At 47.8% G+C, this 17,562-nt stretch overlaps 1 protein-coding gene and 1 long non-coding RNA gene across 3 annotated transcripts; both read right to left on the bottom strand.

Moving 5' to 3' along the window:
* Window positions 1-1,311: 1,311 nt before the first annotated feature.
* On the bottom strand, window positions 1,312-5,472 carry IRF2BPL (interferon regulatory factor 2 binding protein like). Its single transcript, XM_031952460.1, has one exon. It carries the CDS (start codon window positions 4,493-4,495, stop codon window positions 2,186-2,188), a length of 2,310 nt encoding a protein of 769 aa, XP_031808320.1. The 5' UTR covers window positions 4,496-5,472; the 3' UTR covers window positions 1,312-2,185.
* Window positions 5,473-6,987: 1,515 nt separating this feature from the next.
* LOC116421575 lies at window positions 6,988-16,645 on the bottom strand. Of its 2 annotated transcripts, none has more exons than XR_004231993.1 (3): window positions 16,571-16,645; window positions 10,108-10,150; window positions 6,988-8,834 (listed from the first exon to the last, which is right to left on the bottom strand). It is a non-coding gene; the product is annotated as an uncharacterized LOC116421575 (long non-coding RNA). The 2 variants fall into 2 exon arrangements; XR_004231992.1 differs by lacking the exon at window positions 16,571-16,645 and adding an exon at window positions 14,134-14,331.
* Between the last annotated feature and the right edge of the window lie 917 nt (window positions 16,646-17,562).

Genomic DNA, 17,562 nt, shown 5'->3' with positions numbered 1-17,562 from the left:
AACAGAAACTAAAAGTGAGCCTTCAGGCCAACTCAGTTCCTTCCCTAAAGCATCTGGAAGGCCCACAGAATTCTCCCCCCGGAAGGTTTCCCTTCCCCCTCTCCCCTTAACTCAAGGCTCTATTTATTCCAATTGACTGGGCTGGGGATACTTTGGTGCTCCCAACTCCCCCCTCCCCCCATCCCCAGGAATGAGGAGTGAGGAAAGAAGTGCTGAGTGATGCATTTCAGATACTATCTCAGGGCTTTATTTTGTTTCCTAGCAGTTGTTTTCTACTCTTCTTCCTAGGAAAAGTAGAAAGTTTCAAACTAGATGTGCCTTTTTTAGGCTGGAGCTCAAAGGGAGATCAGCCCCAGGATATACTGTTTTAGGAACTCAGGTCTCCTCAAAAGTCCCCCTCCTCCACTCCTAACCAGCACCAAGAAACTGTCACTAAAAAGTTAATCAGTGAATAATCACATTTGTTCACAGCCCAGAGCAAAGGATCTCACTGGATTTGATTAGTGACCTTTCTCCACTTGAAGTGCTCTCCAACCCCACCCCACCCCCTCCCCAATCCCACTTCCTGGTCAGTTAAATTTTCCACCTTAAGAAATGCTTATCACAGCAAGAGAACAAAAGTTTAATAAATAAGGAGAAAACTGCTCCTTCCTATCAAGGAACAAACTGCATCAGCTGGAAGCTGCCAAGAGCCCCCCCTCTTGGGCTTAGCACAATTACATGCTTCTCAGTAGTCTGCATTCCTCCTTTCCCCTCTCCCCATTCTTTGTCAATTCTCAGCTCTGAAACCCTTTTGTTTTTAAAAGCAGTGTATAAATTAGCTCCAATCCTACCTCCTGACACATCAAAAGTTAGACCCACCCTAGTTGTTCTAGATTTGTTAGAGCTCCCCAGTTCTAGACAACTCTTATAATCTACTAATGGTGATGATGATGATGGTGGTGATGATGATGATAACCATCAATCACAACCACAGGTTGAGAAATCCCTACAGCTCCAGTGACAAGGCCAGTTGCAACTGGAGAGCTTCAGGATAAAACAAAGTGGAAAAATCAGTAAACAGAAAATGCTTAGTCAGCAATTGCTACCGCAGCATTAAAAGGTGAAATGTAAATAGGCAGGGTGCCAAGATGTAGATAAGTTTAGATAACACCAGCAGCTTTTCATAGATGCTACAATTAAGGACTTCTCAAAGGCAGACATGTTTTTGTTGCATACTTTGTAGGCTTTTAAATAACGGAGGGAGGGGGCAGCCCTTGTTTTGGAGCAGTCGCCTTAGCACTGAGAAAAATAAACTTGCTACTCAGGAAGTATTAATATCAATTGAATTTATTACAAGTTACTAAGCTCCAAGGCACATTACAGTGTTCTGTTAACTACAGAAATGTATAAAGGACAAACAGAGCATGTTTTCCATGTACAGCATTTTGCTCTACTGCTCAAAAGCATCCGTGCATCAATAAAGCAAAAACAAAAACACATGAAGATTAAAAACGTTCAGATCAATAGAAACAAACTGAAACAGTTTTTTTCCCCCTTACAAACTTGCAACAAAAAACACCCTCCCCCCAGCCCCACTCCCGACTCCCCCTCCCTCACTGTTTTGCAAACAAAACAAAACAAAACAAAATTAAGTGAAGACTAAACACTCAGGGCTTGGTAAAACAGAAGCTGATCACCATTTTTGTAGCAATTTTTTTTTTTTTTTTGTAGGCATCAACACTGGCCTTGGCAAGAAGGAAAAGGTGGTTTTTTTTTCTTTTTTTTTTTTAATATCTTCTTTTTTCCTTTTAGAGAAGTGCATAACATTTACAAAAATACACAACAGCAGCAGGTAATTGCTAAGGGCTACTAAATCTTGTACCTAGGCAAACACACTGCCACCAAATAAATGAGAAAACAAGTATTGTGTAAGTAACCAAACAATATTATATTCTGTTTAACAAAAACCAGCTCTATCCTTCAAATGAAGAAGAGTTACATACCTTTGTTTCAAAATATAGAAACATACGACGAAAATAATGTCTATACATAAGACTAACTTTTTGCAGTTTTGTTATATTCACAATTCTACATCTTCGTGGTAGGGGGAGGAAGGGTTGTAGACTTGGGAGGGGGTGGGAGGGATCTGGCTTGGAGAAGAGTGAGGGGTAAGATTGAGGCCAAAGGGGGATTTTGCTGGGTTTTAAGGGTCTCTCTCTTTTTTCACTTTAACGTCTCCAGCTAGGATAGTCGCGATTTCCCCCTGCATGAAAGCCCAAGGTACGTTAGAACCAACTAAGGGGCATTTCTCGCCACTGGGGCAGTACACCTCACCGGTAGCCCCCTGGGCCTTGATGCTCTCCCTAGAACAGGGGAAACAAAACTTGTGGCTGGGCACGGAAGGGCACTGAACAAAATGTGTGTCCTCCAAACGTTCGTGGCAAATGGTACAGCAGAGGGGGCCGCTGTTGGCCATGGGGGAATCAGGAATGTTTTGGGGGTGAACTTGGTCCATGCCCGGGTGGGCACTGGGTGGTGGGGGTGCCACTTGTAAGTTTATATCCCCATTGCGAGATGCCAAGCGGCGTTGGGCTGGCACCGAGGCCGGTGACACCGGGCTGCTGCTGTTCCTTCGAGTGGCCGTAGTGGAATGCACTGAGCTGCCGTCCTTGGGCGAGTGAGCGTTACCCAGCGTGTCGGCCACAGACATGAGGGCCGCCATGGGGGACTGGCCGTTCTGGGGGGCTGATTCGGGTGGGGTGGTCCGGTTGGAGAGGGGCCCCAAGGGCGGGGGCGGGGGCGGCGGGGGCCCCCCGGCTCCGTGCACTGCCCCGAACCCCCCGGCCGACATGGTGAGCTTCAGGGCCTCGCTTTGGCTGGCCATCCACTGCTGGCGCTGCTGCTCCTCGCTCAGCTTCAGCGCCCCCTCGGCCGAGTCCGGTGGCTCCGGGGATGCTTTCCTCTTACGCAATCCAGCCGTTCCCCCACGGCTGGAAGCGCTGGCAGGAGGAAGCACCCCAACGACTCCCCCGGTCCCCCCGGTGCCTCGAGGATGAGTTACCAGGGCGGTGGGCAGCATGGGACAGCTGGCGTCCAGGTAAGGTTGGGGGAGCATGTCTGCCCCGGGGACTCCCTCCTTGAAGAAGCGCACAGACTCGGGCAGCAGGTCCCCCAGCAGCCGCCAGTCCCCCGAGCCATGTTTCTTCTCGTACTCCAGGTACTTGAAACCTGAAGATAGGCCGCGACCGAAGTCCTTCATGCAGTCCTGATACATCTGTTTGGCCACCCCAGAAGCGCTGGAGAACACGTTGCCCGAACCTGTGGGATATTCAATAAAGAGCTTGAGTTCGTAGTCCAGCCCGGGCTTGGAGACCGCGTCGAAAGCAAAGACGCGGCCCAGCAGCGAGTGGTCCTTCTTGAAGCGAACCTCGTAAGGAGTGCAACCGGCCAAAGTCAGCAAGGTCTCCCGTACCATCTTGGGCTTGCTGGCCCAGTCTTCCGCTCGGTTGCGGAGGCTCTCGCTCAGTTCTGCCAGGGCCTCTGCGTTGCGCTGCTTCTCTTTTAACTCCCGTTCCTGGTCCGTACTGGACACCGAGCCAGGCCGCTTGCCCCCGCCGCAGGCCTCCGAGGATGAAGAAGAGGTCGAGGACGACGAAGATGAAGAAGAAGTCGAGGAGCCGGTGGCCACGGTAGTCCCCCCGAGGCAGGAGGGACCCCCGCCTCCGCCCACGCCGGAGCCCTGCGGGGGTGGGCGATTGCCGAGCCCGTGGGGAGGCGGAGGGGGTAACACGGCTGCTCCCGGCCCATTGAGCAGCGTCTGTGGAAGCAGGTTGGGGGGCACGTTCAGGGGACCCCCGCCACCTCCGCCACTCCCACTCCCGGGGGGTAGCCCTGTCACTAGCCCCCCGTGTGCCCCGCGGCGGGAGGATGAGGAGTTGGGGCTTTGGCGGTTCAGCTCCGGGGGCCCGTCCTCAGGGGAAGGTTTGGGGAAGCCATTGGGACCGCCCAACCCGTTGGGGAGCCGGGTGGCGTGGCCGCTGCCCCCGCTGCCCCCCAGGCTTCCCGGGGGCGGAGGGTACTCAAAGCGGCTTCGCTGTTCGACTGCTGCGGCCGCAGCGGCGGCTGCCGCGGCTGCCGCGCTCAGACCGTAACGTTCTAGGCCTGACGGCGCGGCCAAGACGGCGGCTTTTGTAGCGCCGTCAACGTGGTTGAGCTGCTGCTGCTGCTGCTGCTGTTGCTGCTGCTGCGCCGCCTCCTTGGCGGAAAGGGCCACGGTTTTGACCCCGACCGGTGGTGGCGGCCCGGGGGATCTGCCGTCTTGGAAGCAGCCGTGAGCTCGCTTCAGCTGTCTGGCGGTCTCGATCACGAACTCGATGCGGTCGGCACCCTCATAGTTAACGCAGCCTCGACATACTGGCTCCGTGAAGTCCCAAATCATGGCCCAGGGCATGCGGGGCAGGTCGCACAGGTAACACGACTGTCTCCGAGAGGAAGCCACCTGCGCCGAGGACATGATGCCGGCCCGGGGGAGGGAGGGGGAGGGGGGAAGGGCAGATTGGTCCCTACCCGCCCAGGCTGTTGTTGCTCTTTCTCCTCCGGGGAGGGCTGGCGGGCGGGGGAAGGAGAAGAGGAGGAAAGGGGGAAAGATTCTGCCTCCTGACACTCGCTGCCGCTGCGCCTCTCGGCGGTTGTTCCACCACCTGGGTGGCAGAGTAGCTGCCTCCTAGCCTCCGCCTCCTATTGCAGCTTTCTGGTAGGGGAGGGGAAATCTGTCGACTTCTTCCTGGTGTGGTTGCCCCTGGGACAAGGGTGCTGGGAACGGAGTGGGGGGTGGGGTAGGTAAGAACGTAGTGCCCCGCGGTTACTGTCACTGCTGCCTTTTCCTCCCTACGGTTTCTGTCCTCTTCCCTGGGCTGGGGGGCAGAGAGGCGTTAAAGGCTACCGTACTCTACCCTCGGTTTGTATCCGTTCTCGCTTGCTTCCGCTGCTTCTCCGGAGGGAAAAGGAACAAGAGGAACGGGAAGAGTATGAGGAAGGGAAGAGAGAGGGCCACAGGAGAAAGGGTTTTAAGGGAGCCCCTGGCAACCGTCCTGGCCCTTCTGCAGCACTGGATGTTCCGCCTGGTGGCTGTAAGATTTTGCACACGCTGAGCCGCCGCCGCCGCCGCTTCCCGGACGCACACCAGATGAAAGGAGCAGCCTGGGGCTCAGCAATCCCCGGCCCCGTCCCCGGCTGCCGCGGCTGCCGTAGCTCACGTAGGGTGCATGGCTCTCCGTCGATTCGCTTCTTGTCACATCCCGTTCGGAATTGGAATGTGGGGATTGTGATTGTTACTCTACGTTCCAGAGGCGCGTCTCGCGCTCCCGCTCGGGCTGCAGCTCGCGCTGTCCCCGGCTCTGCCGCGCGGGATGCCGCCCGGGCGGAGCGGTGACGTCACCGCCATGCTCTGCACCAGTCCCCCCCTCCCCTTTACACTTCCTCTGTCTGTAGAGCCCACTTGTTGCATAGGGAATGCGCATGCTCGGCATGCAGCCCAGATTCCTCTCAGCCTTTCCCCTCCTCCCCCTTGTCCCCGCCCTCCCCGGACTCTGTGTGTACAACAGCTGAAGCAATGCAAGTTAATGCTGGAAATCAAGTGAAGAAATACCCAGGGCTATGTTTGGAAATTAAACAGAAGATGATCTTTCTCTCCCCTCCCTTCCCCAGCCGATGCCCAGCTTTCCAGTGTGAAAATGCATTCAGGAAACATGCATCATCTCCCCTCCCTGTGAGTTCAAATGTCTCATTTCAGAATTTTAGCTGTAAATTTCATAAGAGACATTACCCATCACATTTAGAGTTTTCTAACAGGGATCAAACCATTTTTCCGTGAGGGTATTTTATATAATTTTCCACTACTAATGCCAAAATGCACAGCAACAACAAAATTAGCTATTTAGTAACCTCATCTTGTGTTTCCTATTTTATGGTTTCCAATCTTGATCAAGGGACCGTAGGAACTGGAGTTTCAGTGAATGATGGTAGTGGAGGCAGACTGAGCGATTCCATTTTTTCACTTCTGGCACAAAGTGGCTCAGCAGATGCTGAGTTGTGAAACCAGGGGTCTGTGTAACCTGTGCTCTTTGTATAGCTGAACGGTGCTGGAGAGGCCAAACAGGTGAGTAATTTATGTGTTTGCTAATGGAAAGGGAAACAGGATTCCCTCCATTTAATAACAATAATACATTGGATTTTTCAGAACTGAAGCTCATTTCTTAGTTTCCGATAGGAAAAACATGGCCATTCTGCCTCCTTCCTTAGAATTGCTGAGGACATTTATCTTATAGCAGAACGTTTTGCTCAAATTAGCCTATGTTAATGTATTTATGAAGTTCTTGCCAAATCATGGATGGGGAAAGGGACTTCTCTTGAAAATACACTACTGAAACGAACAAGAAAATATTCTTTTGGTAGGGATTCTTTAGAAGATATGGCAATCTCTTCCTGCTCTCCTCCCACCACCCCCACTCTCCTCCGTACCACTCTCAAGAATACTCAAGAACCTCAGCCTGATTGCACCACCCTAGGGCTTCAACTCCTAAGGGAAAGATTTTATAAGGGAAGGAGCAGTAGGGGCAAAGATGGCTCTGGGGACCCCTGTCTTTTATTCCCTCTGCAGTCTGTTTTTGCAAAACAATGAAATTGCTGTCCACTCCCCAACAATAATAAACTTTCACTGCCAGGCCTGCTTTGGATCATGGCAATTATTTTTCTACAAAGGGCTTGCAAACAGAGTATTGCATCACTCACACATACTTCAACCATTGCGATGTAACTGGTAACCCCAGGGTGAGTCAAAATATATGAGGGTGTGTGAAGGGGGAGGATTGTATGACATTCCCATGAACCTGGAGGACATTAGCTCTGGCTCACTTGTTTAATCCACTTCTGTATCTTAATATGTTTTCAGCCCATCCTTTTATTTAACTAAAATGCTGGAAAATGACAATTTAATTTCTCTTTGCCAAGATTTTTTTTTTTTTTTTTTTGCGTGAAGCTCATTTCATGTCACAGTGATGTTGGCTATGTGCATGCAGGTCTGTGTCTATGTAATAACTTTGGGAACATATATGTACTTACATATGCAGACATAATCATATCATATATGCATTGTTAAAAGGTGGAGATAAGTCATACTTCCATGGTAGTCTCATAATATTTTAATTTAAAAAACGGTTTTTTTCTCTAGATTAAGCCCCCCTCCTTAGGAATTACGACCACTTATCATCACTGCACCTAAATTGTCTGAGGCTGCCTCAGTTTGGGAGGGGTGGGAGGGATGCGTAACATCAGGAGGTTAGGAACATATAATTCGCACAGGAACAAAAAAAGTAGGAACACCTCCTGCTTAAGGAATGAGAAGGAGTGGATCCCAGAGCTTAAACAGCAGTAGTGCACCTTATTAACAAAATTAGTCTCCGGGAATACCAAGTGAAGTGCCAGTCGAATCTTAGGGCACCCCTCACTCGAGCTGACTGTGGACCACATCAGAAGCTTAATTTCAAACACTTTTGAATTTACAGTCTCCACTCGCTTCTCCAACCTATTTACTCAACTAGTGGGTTGTTTCGGCTAGGGAGAAAGATTGAGATCTCTGCGGACCGGACGTACATGGGGCTCTTGGGAGAACTCACTCAACTAAACCTCTGTGCTTTGGGCCCAGAATCAGGGCAAAAGGTTTCCCCTGGAGCTGGGGGAGGGGCCGGGGACAGGGGTGGAGATTGGTTTTTGGAGGAGGAAACGGACTAATGTTTGTTGTAGAGCAATAAACCTTCTGAAAAGCCCTTTCACAACCCGATTGTCCACACGTCCAGCTAGTTCCCCAGCATCCTTTCCCGATTTTGGACACACTGGATCCTGCCTCCACTCCACTGCAGAGGTGGTGTTCTCCTGCTGACTTATCCACGCGGCGCCACTGTTTTATCCGACTAGCACCAATAAAAATACATTTTTTTTTTTTTAAAGGGCGCTTTCTTTCTTTCTTTCTCTCCTCCTGAACCTCCCGTCACCCTTGAGCTATTCACTCGGCTGACAGCTTCTTCGAGAAAGGCCTTTTTTGGAAACACTCACCCCTCTGTAAACGAGGCCGACTAGACTACTCACAAGGGCCGCCTTTATAGTGGGTGTAAATAATAAGCACCTTAGATAGGATCAGGCCTCGCAGATCCCTCCCTGGCTGTGTCAGCTCCTAGTGGCCCGGCAAATGAATGCAGAAACCTGGACATCCCTGGACATAGAGGCTGGGGGAGGGGAGGGAAAGGTTGGGGATTAAACACGTGTGAAATCAGCAAGTGGGACGAGACCGAACCGTGATTTACTTTTACTAACTGGACAAGCTGTGGGGCGGAAGTGTGTTTGCTTTTCTGTAATGATTAATCCAGGGGTTTTTTTTAAACTTCGGCCAGGGCCGAGGTTACGCAAGAGCCACTCGAGCGTGAAATCCCAGCAATAACACGGGCTCGCAGCAGGATCTGCGATCTGAGAACCAGGAAGAGAGGAACCTATGCCTCCGAAATCTGCCAAACCGGGCTGCGTGCTAGCTGAGCGGGGGCTCTCGGGGGGTAAAGTCGGCTGGAAGGAGAAAATGAAATCTTGATGGTGGCGCTGGCCGTGCAGCTGCAAGAGAAGATCAAATCTCTGACTACATTCTTCCGGAGGGAGGGGGGGCGCAGAGGAGGGCGAAAGAAAGGGGGCGTCGCGTCGAGTTCCTGCCTCTCGGTCCTCCTTTCCTAGCTTCTTCCCCTTGCCACTTTGCCAGGGCATCGGGGGAGTCCAGAGCTGTCCTCAGCAAAAGCTGGCGTGTTTATTTAGATCTGAAAATAAAAGAAATCCTGGAATGAGCCTTACGGGCTGGGGGGAGGGGGGCGGCGAGGGAGGAGCGGGGAGAAAAGGGAAGCACTAGACAATGACACTATTCAGACGCTTGGTTGAGTTAAAACAAATACACTAGGAGAGGGGCCAGTGGCGGGAGGGAGGGGGCAGGAAGGGGGGAGGAGACGAGGAGGGAGAGAGCTGGGATAGTGAGATGGGGAGGGGGGAAAGACAACACTCGGGGCGGCTTTTGAAGAGGGGAGAGGTGGAGGGGTATAGGCTGGGCGGCAATCGATACACGTGCCTCCTGGGTTTGAACCCTGAATTACAACCGAGAGCTTTGGGGAGGAGAGAAGGGTAGCTAGGATTCAAGGACTCCCCAAACAACCCTGGAGCTAAATGAGCTCCGGGCACAGCTTCTCTGTGGCGGGAGATTTCCGGGGTCACTGTGTCAGAGGCCCTTCTCTTTCTATCTCGGGCCAAGAGAGTTGCTTCAAATTGGGAAGCCCAGGCGTTCCTCACCCTGCCTTCTCTCCAGCCCCTTTTACTTAATCAGTCTCGAAGCAGCAGCTAGTGCTGCAATCCAGGTAGTAGGTGCATCACATCTTCAGTTGGCCCTGCCTGTTCGGGTGACTTGGAAACGGAGAATCTGTCCCTAGATAACACGCGCGGTCTCCCTTACGAAAGCCCCAGGGGTGGCAAAAAAGCATCAGTTATTTTGGTCAAACCAGGGCTACCATGGGGTGACGTCAGGGAACTTGACAGCATGGGGGCGGTGGGAGGCTGGGGGAAGGGAAGGTGGAGCTGAGATTTAGGATCTCCATTATTTTAAATTAACACCATGCAAATTAGATCCAAAGTGGGGGTCTAATCACCTACTATTTTTGAGTCGTTAACCACACTCGGATGGCTGGCTCTAGGCAAAACAGTGAAGCAATAATTTCACATTTATATTGCGCATTAAGGTTTGCAAAGAGCATCCCTTTGGAACCTAGCACCAGCCGGCATATTCTTCCCTCAGGCGGAGCGTTCAGAAGAATTTGTTCACACTGAAGTGTTAGGGACTTTTTGTGTTACACTACTCTACTCACTTTTTGCATCTTAAAAGGGGACCCCCTGAGCGAGGAAGATATTTAGCAAAGGAATGAATCCTAATGGTGGAATTTCAGAGAGGGAGGGGGGAAGAGGAGGACCCTTATTTTGGGGAGGAGCACCAGAATCATGCTGCCAGTCTCTGGCCACCTCTGCCCAACCTTTTCTTTAACTTGAACTTACCCGCTGATTTTGAATGACAGGAGGAAATAAATCTCGAGTCGAGCTAGAAATTGTGAAAAATAATGATTAATGAGAATGGGAAGGAAAATTGGCTTCCGGCTTCCCTCCCAGCCCAGATAGTCACCTAAATACACTATCCATTCTTCCTGCAGATTCCCCTTAAGTTTAAGACCAGTGAGCAACACAAATTCTCCATTCAAGGCTAGAGTGACTTTAATGCAACTGGAATATTTGCCCAGGAGTTGGAGATCTTGAACCTGTCCAGTATCTTTTGCAGTCCTTACTATGTTCTTGAGCTTGATCGCCAGACTCTCACATCTCAAGACTCCCCTTTCTTTCCCTCCCCTTAACAATAAGATTACCTTCTGAAGTTCTTTCCAGATCTAAATACTGAGACGAGGATCCTTATCTGGTGCTCTTCTAGATTTACTTTTCTTCCCTACTAAATCCCCTAACCCCCCCCCCCAAAAAATAGTTTTGGGATCTATTTTGTTTGTTTCTTGATTCTGCTTGGAGAAATTCCTCAACGACCTTTATGATTTTTAGTTTTACTATAAATTAAATGAAGATATTATTTTTTCTAGCCATCTCTAAGATCAAAAGAGATGTCAGCGAAAGCGCTTTATAAAGTTTAAAGCGTTATAAAAACCCAAGATATTAATTGTCTTCTCAATTCCAGAAACCGCTAGGTAAAATTATTGCACAGAAGTATTCTGTAGGCACTAACCGAGGAACAGTATTTAAAAAAAAAAAACATTCTTAGGGTTAGGCACCTGAAGAAAGAGTGTTTCCCTCCTAGGGAGATTGACTGCCATAGGTTTGTGAAGGGTAAACCAAGGAGTCAAATATCTGTAGGCTAGCCTAACGTTTTTGGTGGACTTGCACAAATAAGGACAAATAAGAAAACACTGTCCCTTAACCACAGGGCTTTGTCTCTTAACCTTGGGGCTGTATAGAGAGAAAAGGCAAAATTACAAGACCTGATTGAGTGAAGCTTTTTCTTTTTTTACAGCTCTTCAGGATGTATTTAGAGACTGATGAGTTTGATTGAGGTTGCTGCTTTTTGCTTTGGTTAATTTAAAGATGAATAGCCGGAGACTTCTTAAAAAAACAACTAACTTGTCAAAACCGTGGGTGACAGAGTATAAGGATATAATTATATGTTTAAGTTTATCACTCTCTGGTTTAAGTAAATTCAGTAGAGAACACTTTAGAACTTCTTGGGCCCAAGGCAATAAGGAAGTTCTGGGGTCAGAGAGTGAGTGGACGGTGGGAAGTGAGAGATAGTAGTGGTTGAATTTGGGAAGACAATTTCCCTTCCTGGCTATTAGGCAGGTTTTTCTTCTTTTTATTTTTATTCTTTTTATATATAATAGTCAATTAGTTTTTCTTTTATTCTATAGCATTGTAGTCTCCTCAATGACATTTTTCAGCTTGTTTCTCTGAACATATTTCTTTCTTTTATTTTTTTTTATTACTAGCATTCCCCTCCCCTCCCCCTTTTTCATATTACTGGTTTTCTGCCTCGTTGCCCACACAATAACCTTCAATAATGCAAAATCCAACTTCATTGCCTAACAAGTTCTGTTACCAGCAGCCTACATTTCCCACTACAGAACAGTTCCAATCCTTTTATTTTTCCCCCCTCTACCTTCTACAAAACTCTGGTTTCTTCCCTTAATATCTCACAGTTCTGCCTCCATCCCATTCAGATACTTTCAAGGCTGCCTGGGTCCTCCTTCTGCTGCGCAAACTCCCTATGCATCTGAACTCAATTCATAGATTTTATGGAGAAAGAATCTTAGATTTCAGGGCCTGCAAAATAAGCCAGACCTCCCTATTTTGTCTTGGGCATTCAGTTGAACTCTATTGCTGTGAGCTGAAATTTTGGTGGCTCTCCACCTCCATATTCATGCCAAAATTGATAATGTTCATTGAAAATCCTGAATAAAGTGAACATGAATAAAGAGAATTTATGAAAAGACTGGCCGGGTGCATAGTTATAGGAAAGAAATATGAGCCTCTCCCAAATCTATCCCTACCAAATTAGAGCTGCATGAATTTTGTATAACCTGTCAAAGATTAAATTAGTTGGAAGCAATGTCACCTTCCTCAGGACCTTCTATCCCAACCTAGGGAACCAGGCCCACAGTCACCAATTTAGGAACTCCCATTCCATTTCCCTCTCCAATCAGTCATCCACTTTTACCTGACAAGTTTGGGTTTTGTTTTGTTTTCTTTTTTATCAGAACCAGCAGTCAAGCAATATAATCCCATTTCTAGATTCCATGTTTAAGAATGGTAAAGTTTATTGCATTTGGAGTAAAAAAAAAAATCTAGTTTAAAAAAAACCCAATAATTTTGGCCATTTGACAAGACTAAATATAATGAACTTCCTTTTTTTCAGGTTTCCCTTTTGGTGAGACCGAGGAGAAAATTCAATCTTTCATTAACACTCATCTCCCCCCTCCCCCATCATTCTCTACCAAGGCTCTCATCTGATGACTTAATAGTATTGACTGGCTTTTAATTCTGATTAACACTCTCAGCTGTCAGAGGGATGCTGGAAGGACACACACAGGCTGTACTGTCCAACAAATGCATAGACATTTAGGGAATTTTCTTTCCCTCTCTTTTCTCCATCCTTTTGAAATGACATTAAGTTGGGCAGAGATTAGGAGAGGCAAGGTAGAATAAAGACAGAAGGGAGGAGGGGTTAGGAAAGGGAATAACAACAACAAAAGCAATTTACTTTCTTTTCTAAGGCAGCTAGTAAAATTCCTAAGGGAGATCAAATGCCAAAATTGACTCTCTTGGTATATTTTAGACCAGATTGCTTGGGTGAACCATGTCAAGGTTTTAAGCTGTACTCTAGAGAGAGTCATGAAGAAAAGCACAAAACATCTTTGAGGTTGGGAGGTAAGCTCCAGAAAAGCAGCAGAGGTATGTGCTTGCGCCAGTGCTATCCCACCCAATATCCTTCAGGATCATTTCCCCCTAATTCACTGCAAGACTTGCTGTGGGGAGGGAGGGGGGTAGGGGGAAAGGAAGGAATAAGGAATAGTCGAACTGGCGAAGAAAAAACAACAGGAAAGCAGCTATAAAATATGGTCCCCAAAGGAAAGGTGCAAAATCCATTTGAGCAGAGATAGAGATATCTCCACCCTGGGTTTTTTTTTCCCCTCATTTGCTTTACAACTCTGCAGACATCAGGTTAGCAAAAGGTAATAAATAGTCTTTGCACAGTGGGATCCAGACTAGTGAAAACAGTTTACTGAAATTAATGGGCCTGGCTTGAACCAAAACCTCCACTTTGGAATTAATGCCAGACATAATTTTCCTGAACTCTATCCAACTGCCTGAGCGACAGACAATTTTCATTCTATTTGTACTAAAGGCTTATGACTAGAGCTGGAAAATCAAGCCTGGGCCCTTGATCTTCCTGTACATTAAAAACATTTTTAATTATATATTTTAAAAATTAAGAACAGTGAGAGCACTGTGCCAATTCATGGATTCTGCCAGCAGAAGTCCTAGTGTTCTGGGCAATATGTGGTTGTCAGAAATTCTCAGGAAAACTCTCCATTTAAAAGCCAGCCTTCATTCTTCTCCGCCCCCCTCCACATCCCCCCCACTTCCTTTTCTACAGCATTTACGCCGGGATTGGTCTCGGAGATTCTCCCCATCTCAGCGAAGCCCTTGGGGGAGGGACAAGCGGAGGAAGACGAGCCTCCACTCAGACACTGTCCACTTGTCTCGGGAAAGCACTTGGTGACACTTGGTAATGAATGCGGCCTAACTGATACTGTAAACAGCAGACCAGAGCCAGACTTTTCTCCTTGCCACTTCCCCCTTCCCCTTTTCTCTCCCTCGTGGCTTTGCCATGGGGGCTGCCTGCAGTTCTAGGCCGCCGCTTCTGTGGGAAGCAAACACCCGTCTCCATCCTTCCCTCCACACACACACACACACAGAGCAACATTTACAGGCACAGGCCGTCCACTGGGCTGCCTTCAGTTGCCCTCTAACCTGAAACGGCTTTTCCTTTTCCTTGTCTCCCCCTTCTCCCTGGATTATTAATAAAAACAGAATCCCAGGCAGCCGGCTGGATTTTTGCTTTCACTGTACAATCTGCACTTGTGACACAGGACATGTGGAAAATTTTGAGTGCACTGCAGTGAATGGTATGGGGAGGGAGAAGGAGAAGGAGCGTGAGGAGAGGGAGGAGTAGGGGGGAGTGTGGAGGGAAAAGGGGGAGGGAGGGAGTTACTTTTTAGCTTCCGCTAAGTCCTTGGCAGCTTGCCAGCCCTAAAGGATTGTGGGAACTGAACGCCTCCCAAGTACAAACTGCCAGTTTTAAGCAGCCCTGACAGTCCTGCTTCTTCCAAACTTGGCAGCAGTTCAAAGTGCTCTTTCATTTGAAATTCTGGAAGCCTGCCATGTGCAATGCAGATTTGCGGTGCCTGCTCTCATAAGGAACTGATAAATGCCGTACAGTTGCTATGGGGACAGGAGGCTATCAGAATGGCCCTGTGATCTACAGCCTCTCAGCTCTGCAGGGTTTCTCACTCTCTCTCTCTCTCTCTCTCTCTCTCTCTCTCTCTCTCCCTCCCTCCCTCCCTCTCTCCCCCTTCCTCTCTCTGTCTCTCTCTGTTTTTGTCTCTCAGTTTCTATCTCTTTCCTTTTTTTGGTCTTTGTCTCTCTGTCTCTACCTCTCTCTCTTTCTCTCTTTCTTTTTCTCCCTCTCTCTCTTTCTCTTTTTTTCTCCCTCTCTCTCTCTCCCCCCTCCTTCCCTCTCTCTGTCTCTATCTCTTTCTCTCTGTTTTTGTCTGTTTCTATCTCTTTCCCTTCTTTTTTTGGTCTTTGTCTCTGTCTCTCTCTCTGTCTCTCTCTCTGTCTCTCTCCCCCCTGCCTATCTGTCTCTGTTTCTCTCTGTCATACACACACACACACACACACACACACACACACACACACACACACACATTCTCCCCCCCTTTCTTTGAGATGGTGAAATAAATGTTCTGGAAAAGCTTAACCCTTCCCAGCTAGAGTTCTGATGATTCAGCCAGACAAAGCTGGAATGGGACGGAAAAAAGGTGGTTTTGAAGTTTGCACAGAGGTTTAACCCTGCCTGTCAGTCACCCTTTTGGCCTTTTTCCGTGCCTGGGAGGGGAGCCTCTTCTCCATTCTCTCCCCTCCCTCCCCCCCTTCTCCCATCAGTCCTTCCTTCCCGCTGGCTCTGGAGCTTATACAAAGCTGTGTTTTTCGTAGAGCATTTCAGCAAAAGAGAAAAACCCCAAGAGCCGGCTTGGAGTCATTAAAACCCGGATGTAAACACAACAGCCCCACATTCTGCACAGTTTGAGTGTATTTTATCTTTTTTAAACAATATTTAGCTGGCAACCTCCCCCAGCATGGATGCCAGATATTTTAGCCAGCGACTGACGTCATTCAGCATCCATCTTGCTGTGCTGTTGTTGTCTTTCCCACATTTTCCCTGCTCTGGGGCCGGGGACCACGATTCTGCCCCAGTTTGGGGTTCCTTCTGAAACTCCCTTTCTTCAGAACTGGGAGTTGCATCCCTTCAGAAGCAGGGCCCTTGTGACCACAGCGTTCCCTGGGAGCGGCGTTAATCACCCCCTCCATAATACTGATTCAGGACCTCACACTGGGAAAGCAGAGGTGAAACAAGGCTCTCTTAGACCACAGTATGAGTGTATGTGTAAAAACCCAGATCCTAAGTAACACATTTTACACACATCCAGTCCGATCCAATTTACACACACGGAATAACATTAACCATTGGATATATGGCAAGATCTATGCTGTCCGCTTTATGGGTGGCCCTTCATAATGGGGCATGCAGAGGAGAAAAGGAGAATGTCTCCTCTGGAAACCAAAAAGGCTTGGTGATTTATTTGTTTTGAGGCAAGAATGGGGAGAAAAATATCCCCTCTACTAAGCCTACTGTTTCCTGGACTTAAATGTTCTTTAACATACCAGGAAAGGAATGCATTTTCCACTCATATTTTCCTGTGGTTTTTAATATTATCTGCTAAATATATTGCTCCACGCTGTTTACTTTGGGGCTTCAGCCTGCAGACCTTGGTCTACTCTCAACCTGAGGCGATTCCACACAAAGATTATGTGTATGCACTTTTAAAGAGTATTTGGACTTGTGTGAGGACATGAGAGCAGTGGGAATTTCTATTTGGGGTTGGCATTTTTGAGTAGCTCGTTCCCCTAGATAATGAGGGCCCCAGAACTCATTTGTCCAGATTTCTGAGGCACTTTCCACACGTCTGCAGTCAGGGCATTACTTAGATAAGTCATCATGCACTGCATCATGTTGGATGCATACATATATATGTACATGTGTATGTATGTATTTTTAAGGGGAAGAAAAAAAGCTCAAAGTTTGTGAGACTTTGCTATCATTTTTAACTGGGATTTCTTTACCTACCTTTCTCTAGGTTCCTGCCTCCAGTTGTCATGGCAATTTCGGGTTGCTCTACGAATTCTGTTTGTCTCCTTGGAATTTCCTGATTCTTCAGTAACCCCTTTCAAATAAATAAATAAATACCATATGCTTTCCATCCTTCCAGCAGGCTGAAGAAATACATTCATCAGTGTTTAAACTTTGCTACTGGGTACACGAGGCTCACCTGGAAAAAGAGGGGGGATGGGGAGACACTTTGGGTATAGAAAGGCTCATGATTTAAATATTTCTTTCTGGTTGAAATAGAAAGGAAGGGGGTTGTTGGGCAAATCTTAGAAACTAGTGATTATTTTATCCTGTAATTCAGAAAGGCCCGTTCCATCCAAACTTAAAACCTTCCAGGCTAAACTAGGCCTTTGGGGGGTGGGGGAGAGAAGGGAAGGCTCTTTGCTGCTGCTAAGCTTTTGATAGCAGAAAGTATATTTAGCATTGGTTGTTTCTTTTCCCAAGATAACAGGCGAGTATCTTTATTGAGCACCAGGGAGACAGAGCTTTAAACACTACCTGACTGTATGCTCTGAGTAGGAGGCTATATTTTTATCAAGGGTTTCTGGTGACAATTTTCAGCTGGAAGAACAAAGCAGACCATGACATGCACATATCACCAGAAACCAGAGATAAAGAGCCCTGCACAGCAGCATAGTGGACAGGCTGGATATATTTTTATTTTTAATGCTTGGGCTGACTATGAGCAGTCAACCCCTCTGTGTGTTTCTTCTAACCCCCACCTATCTGCAATCAACTTTCACATTTTAATCCCTAACCTTCCCCTTTTTTGAATGTCTTTGGCTTATTTGTTTCTAGGTCAACCTAGCAAAAAAAAAAAAAAAAAAAAAAAAAAAAAAAATCCTTCCTTTGCCTCCCTCTCCCGAGTCAGGCAGGGAAATCCGGAGATTCACAAGTAGCCATTTTGGTGTGATTGAGTGCCCATCAAATCTGTGGCAGGCATAATAATT

The sequence above is a fragment of the Sarcophilus harrisii genome, chromosome 2 (assembly GCF_902635505.1).
Source record: "Sarcophilus harrisii chromosome 2, mSarHar1.11, whole genome shotgun sequence".
Classification (NCBI taxonomy): domain Eukaryota; kingdom Metazoa; phylum Chordata; class Mammalia; order Dasyuromorphia; family Dasyuridae; genus Sarcophilus; species Sarcophilus harrisii.
The sequence above is the reverse complement of the archived record's forward strand: the minus strand, read 5'-3'. Positions and strand labels throughout refer to the sequence as shown.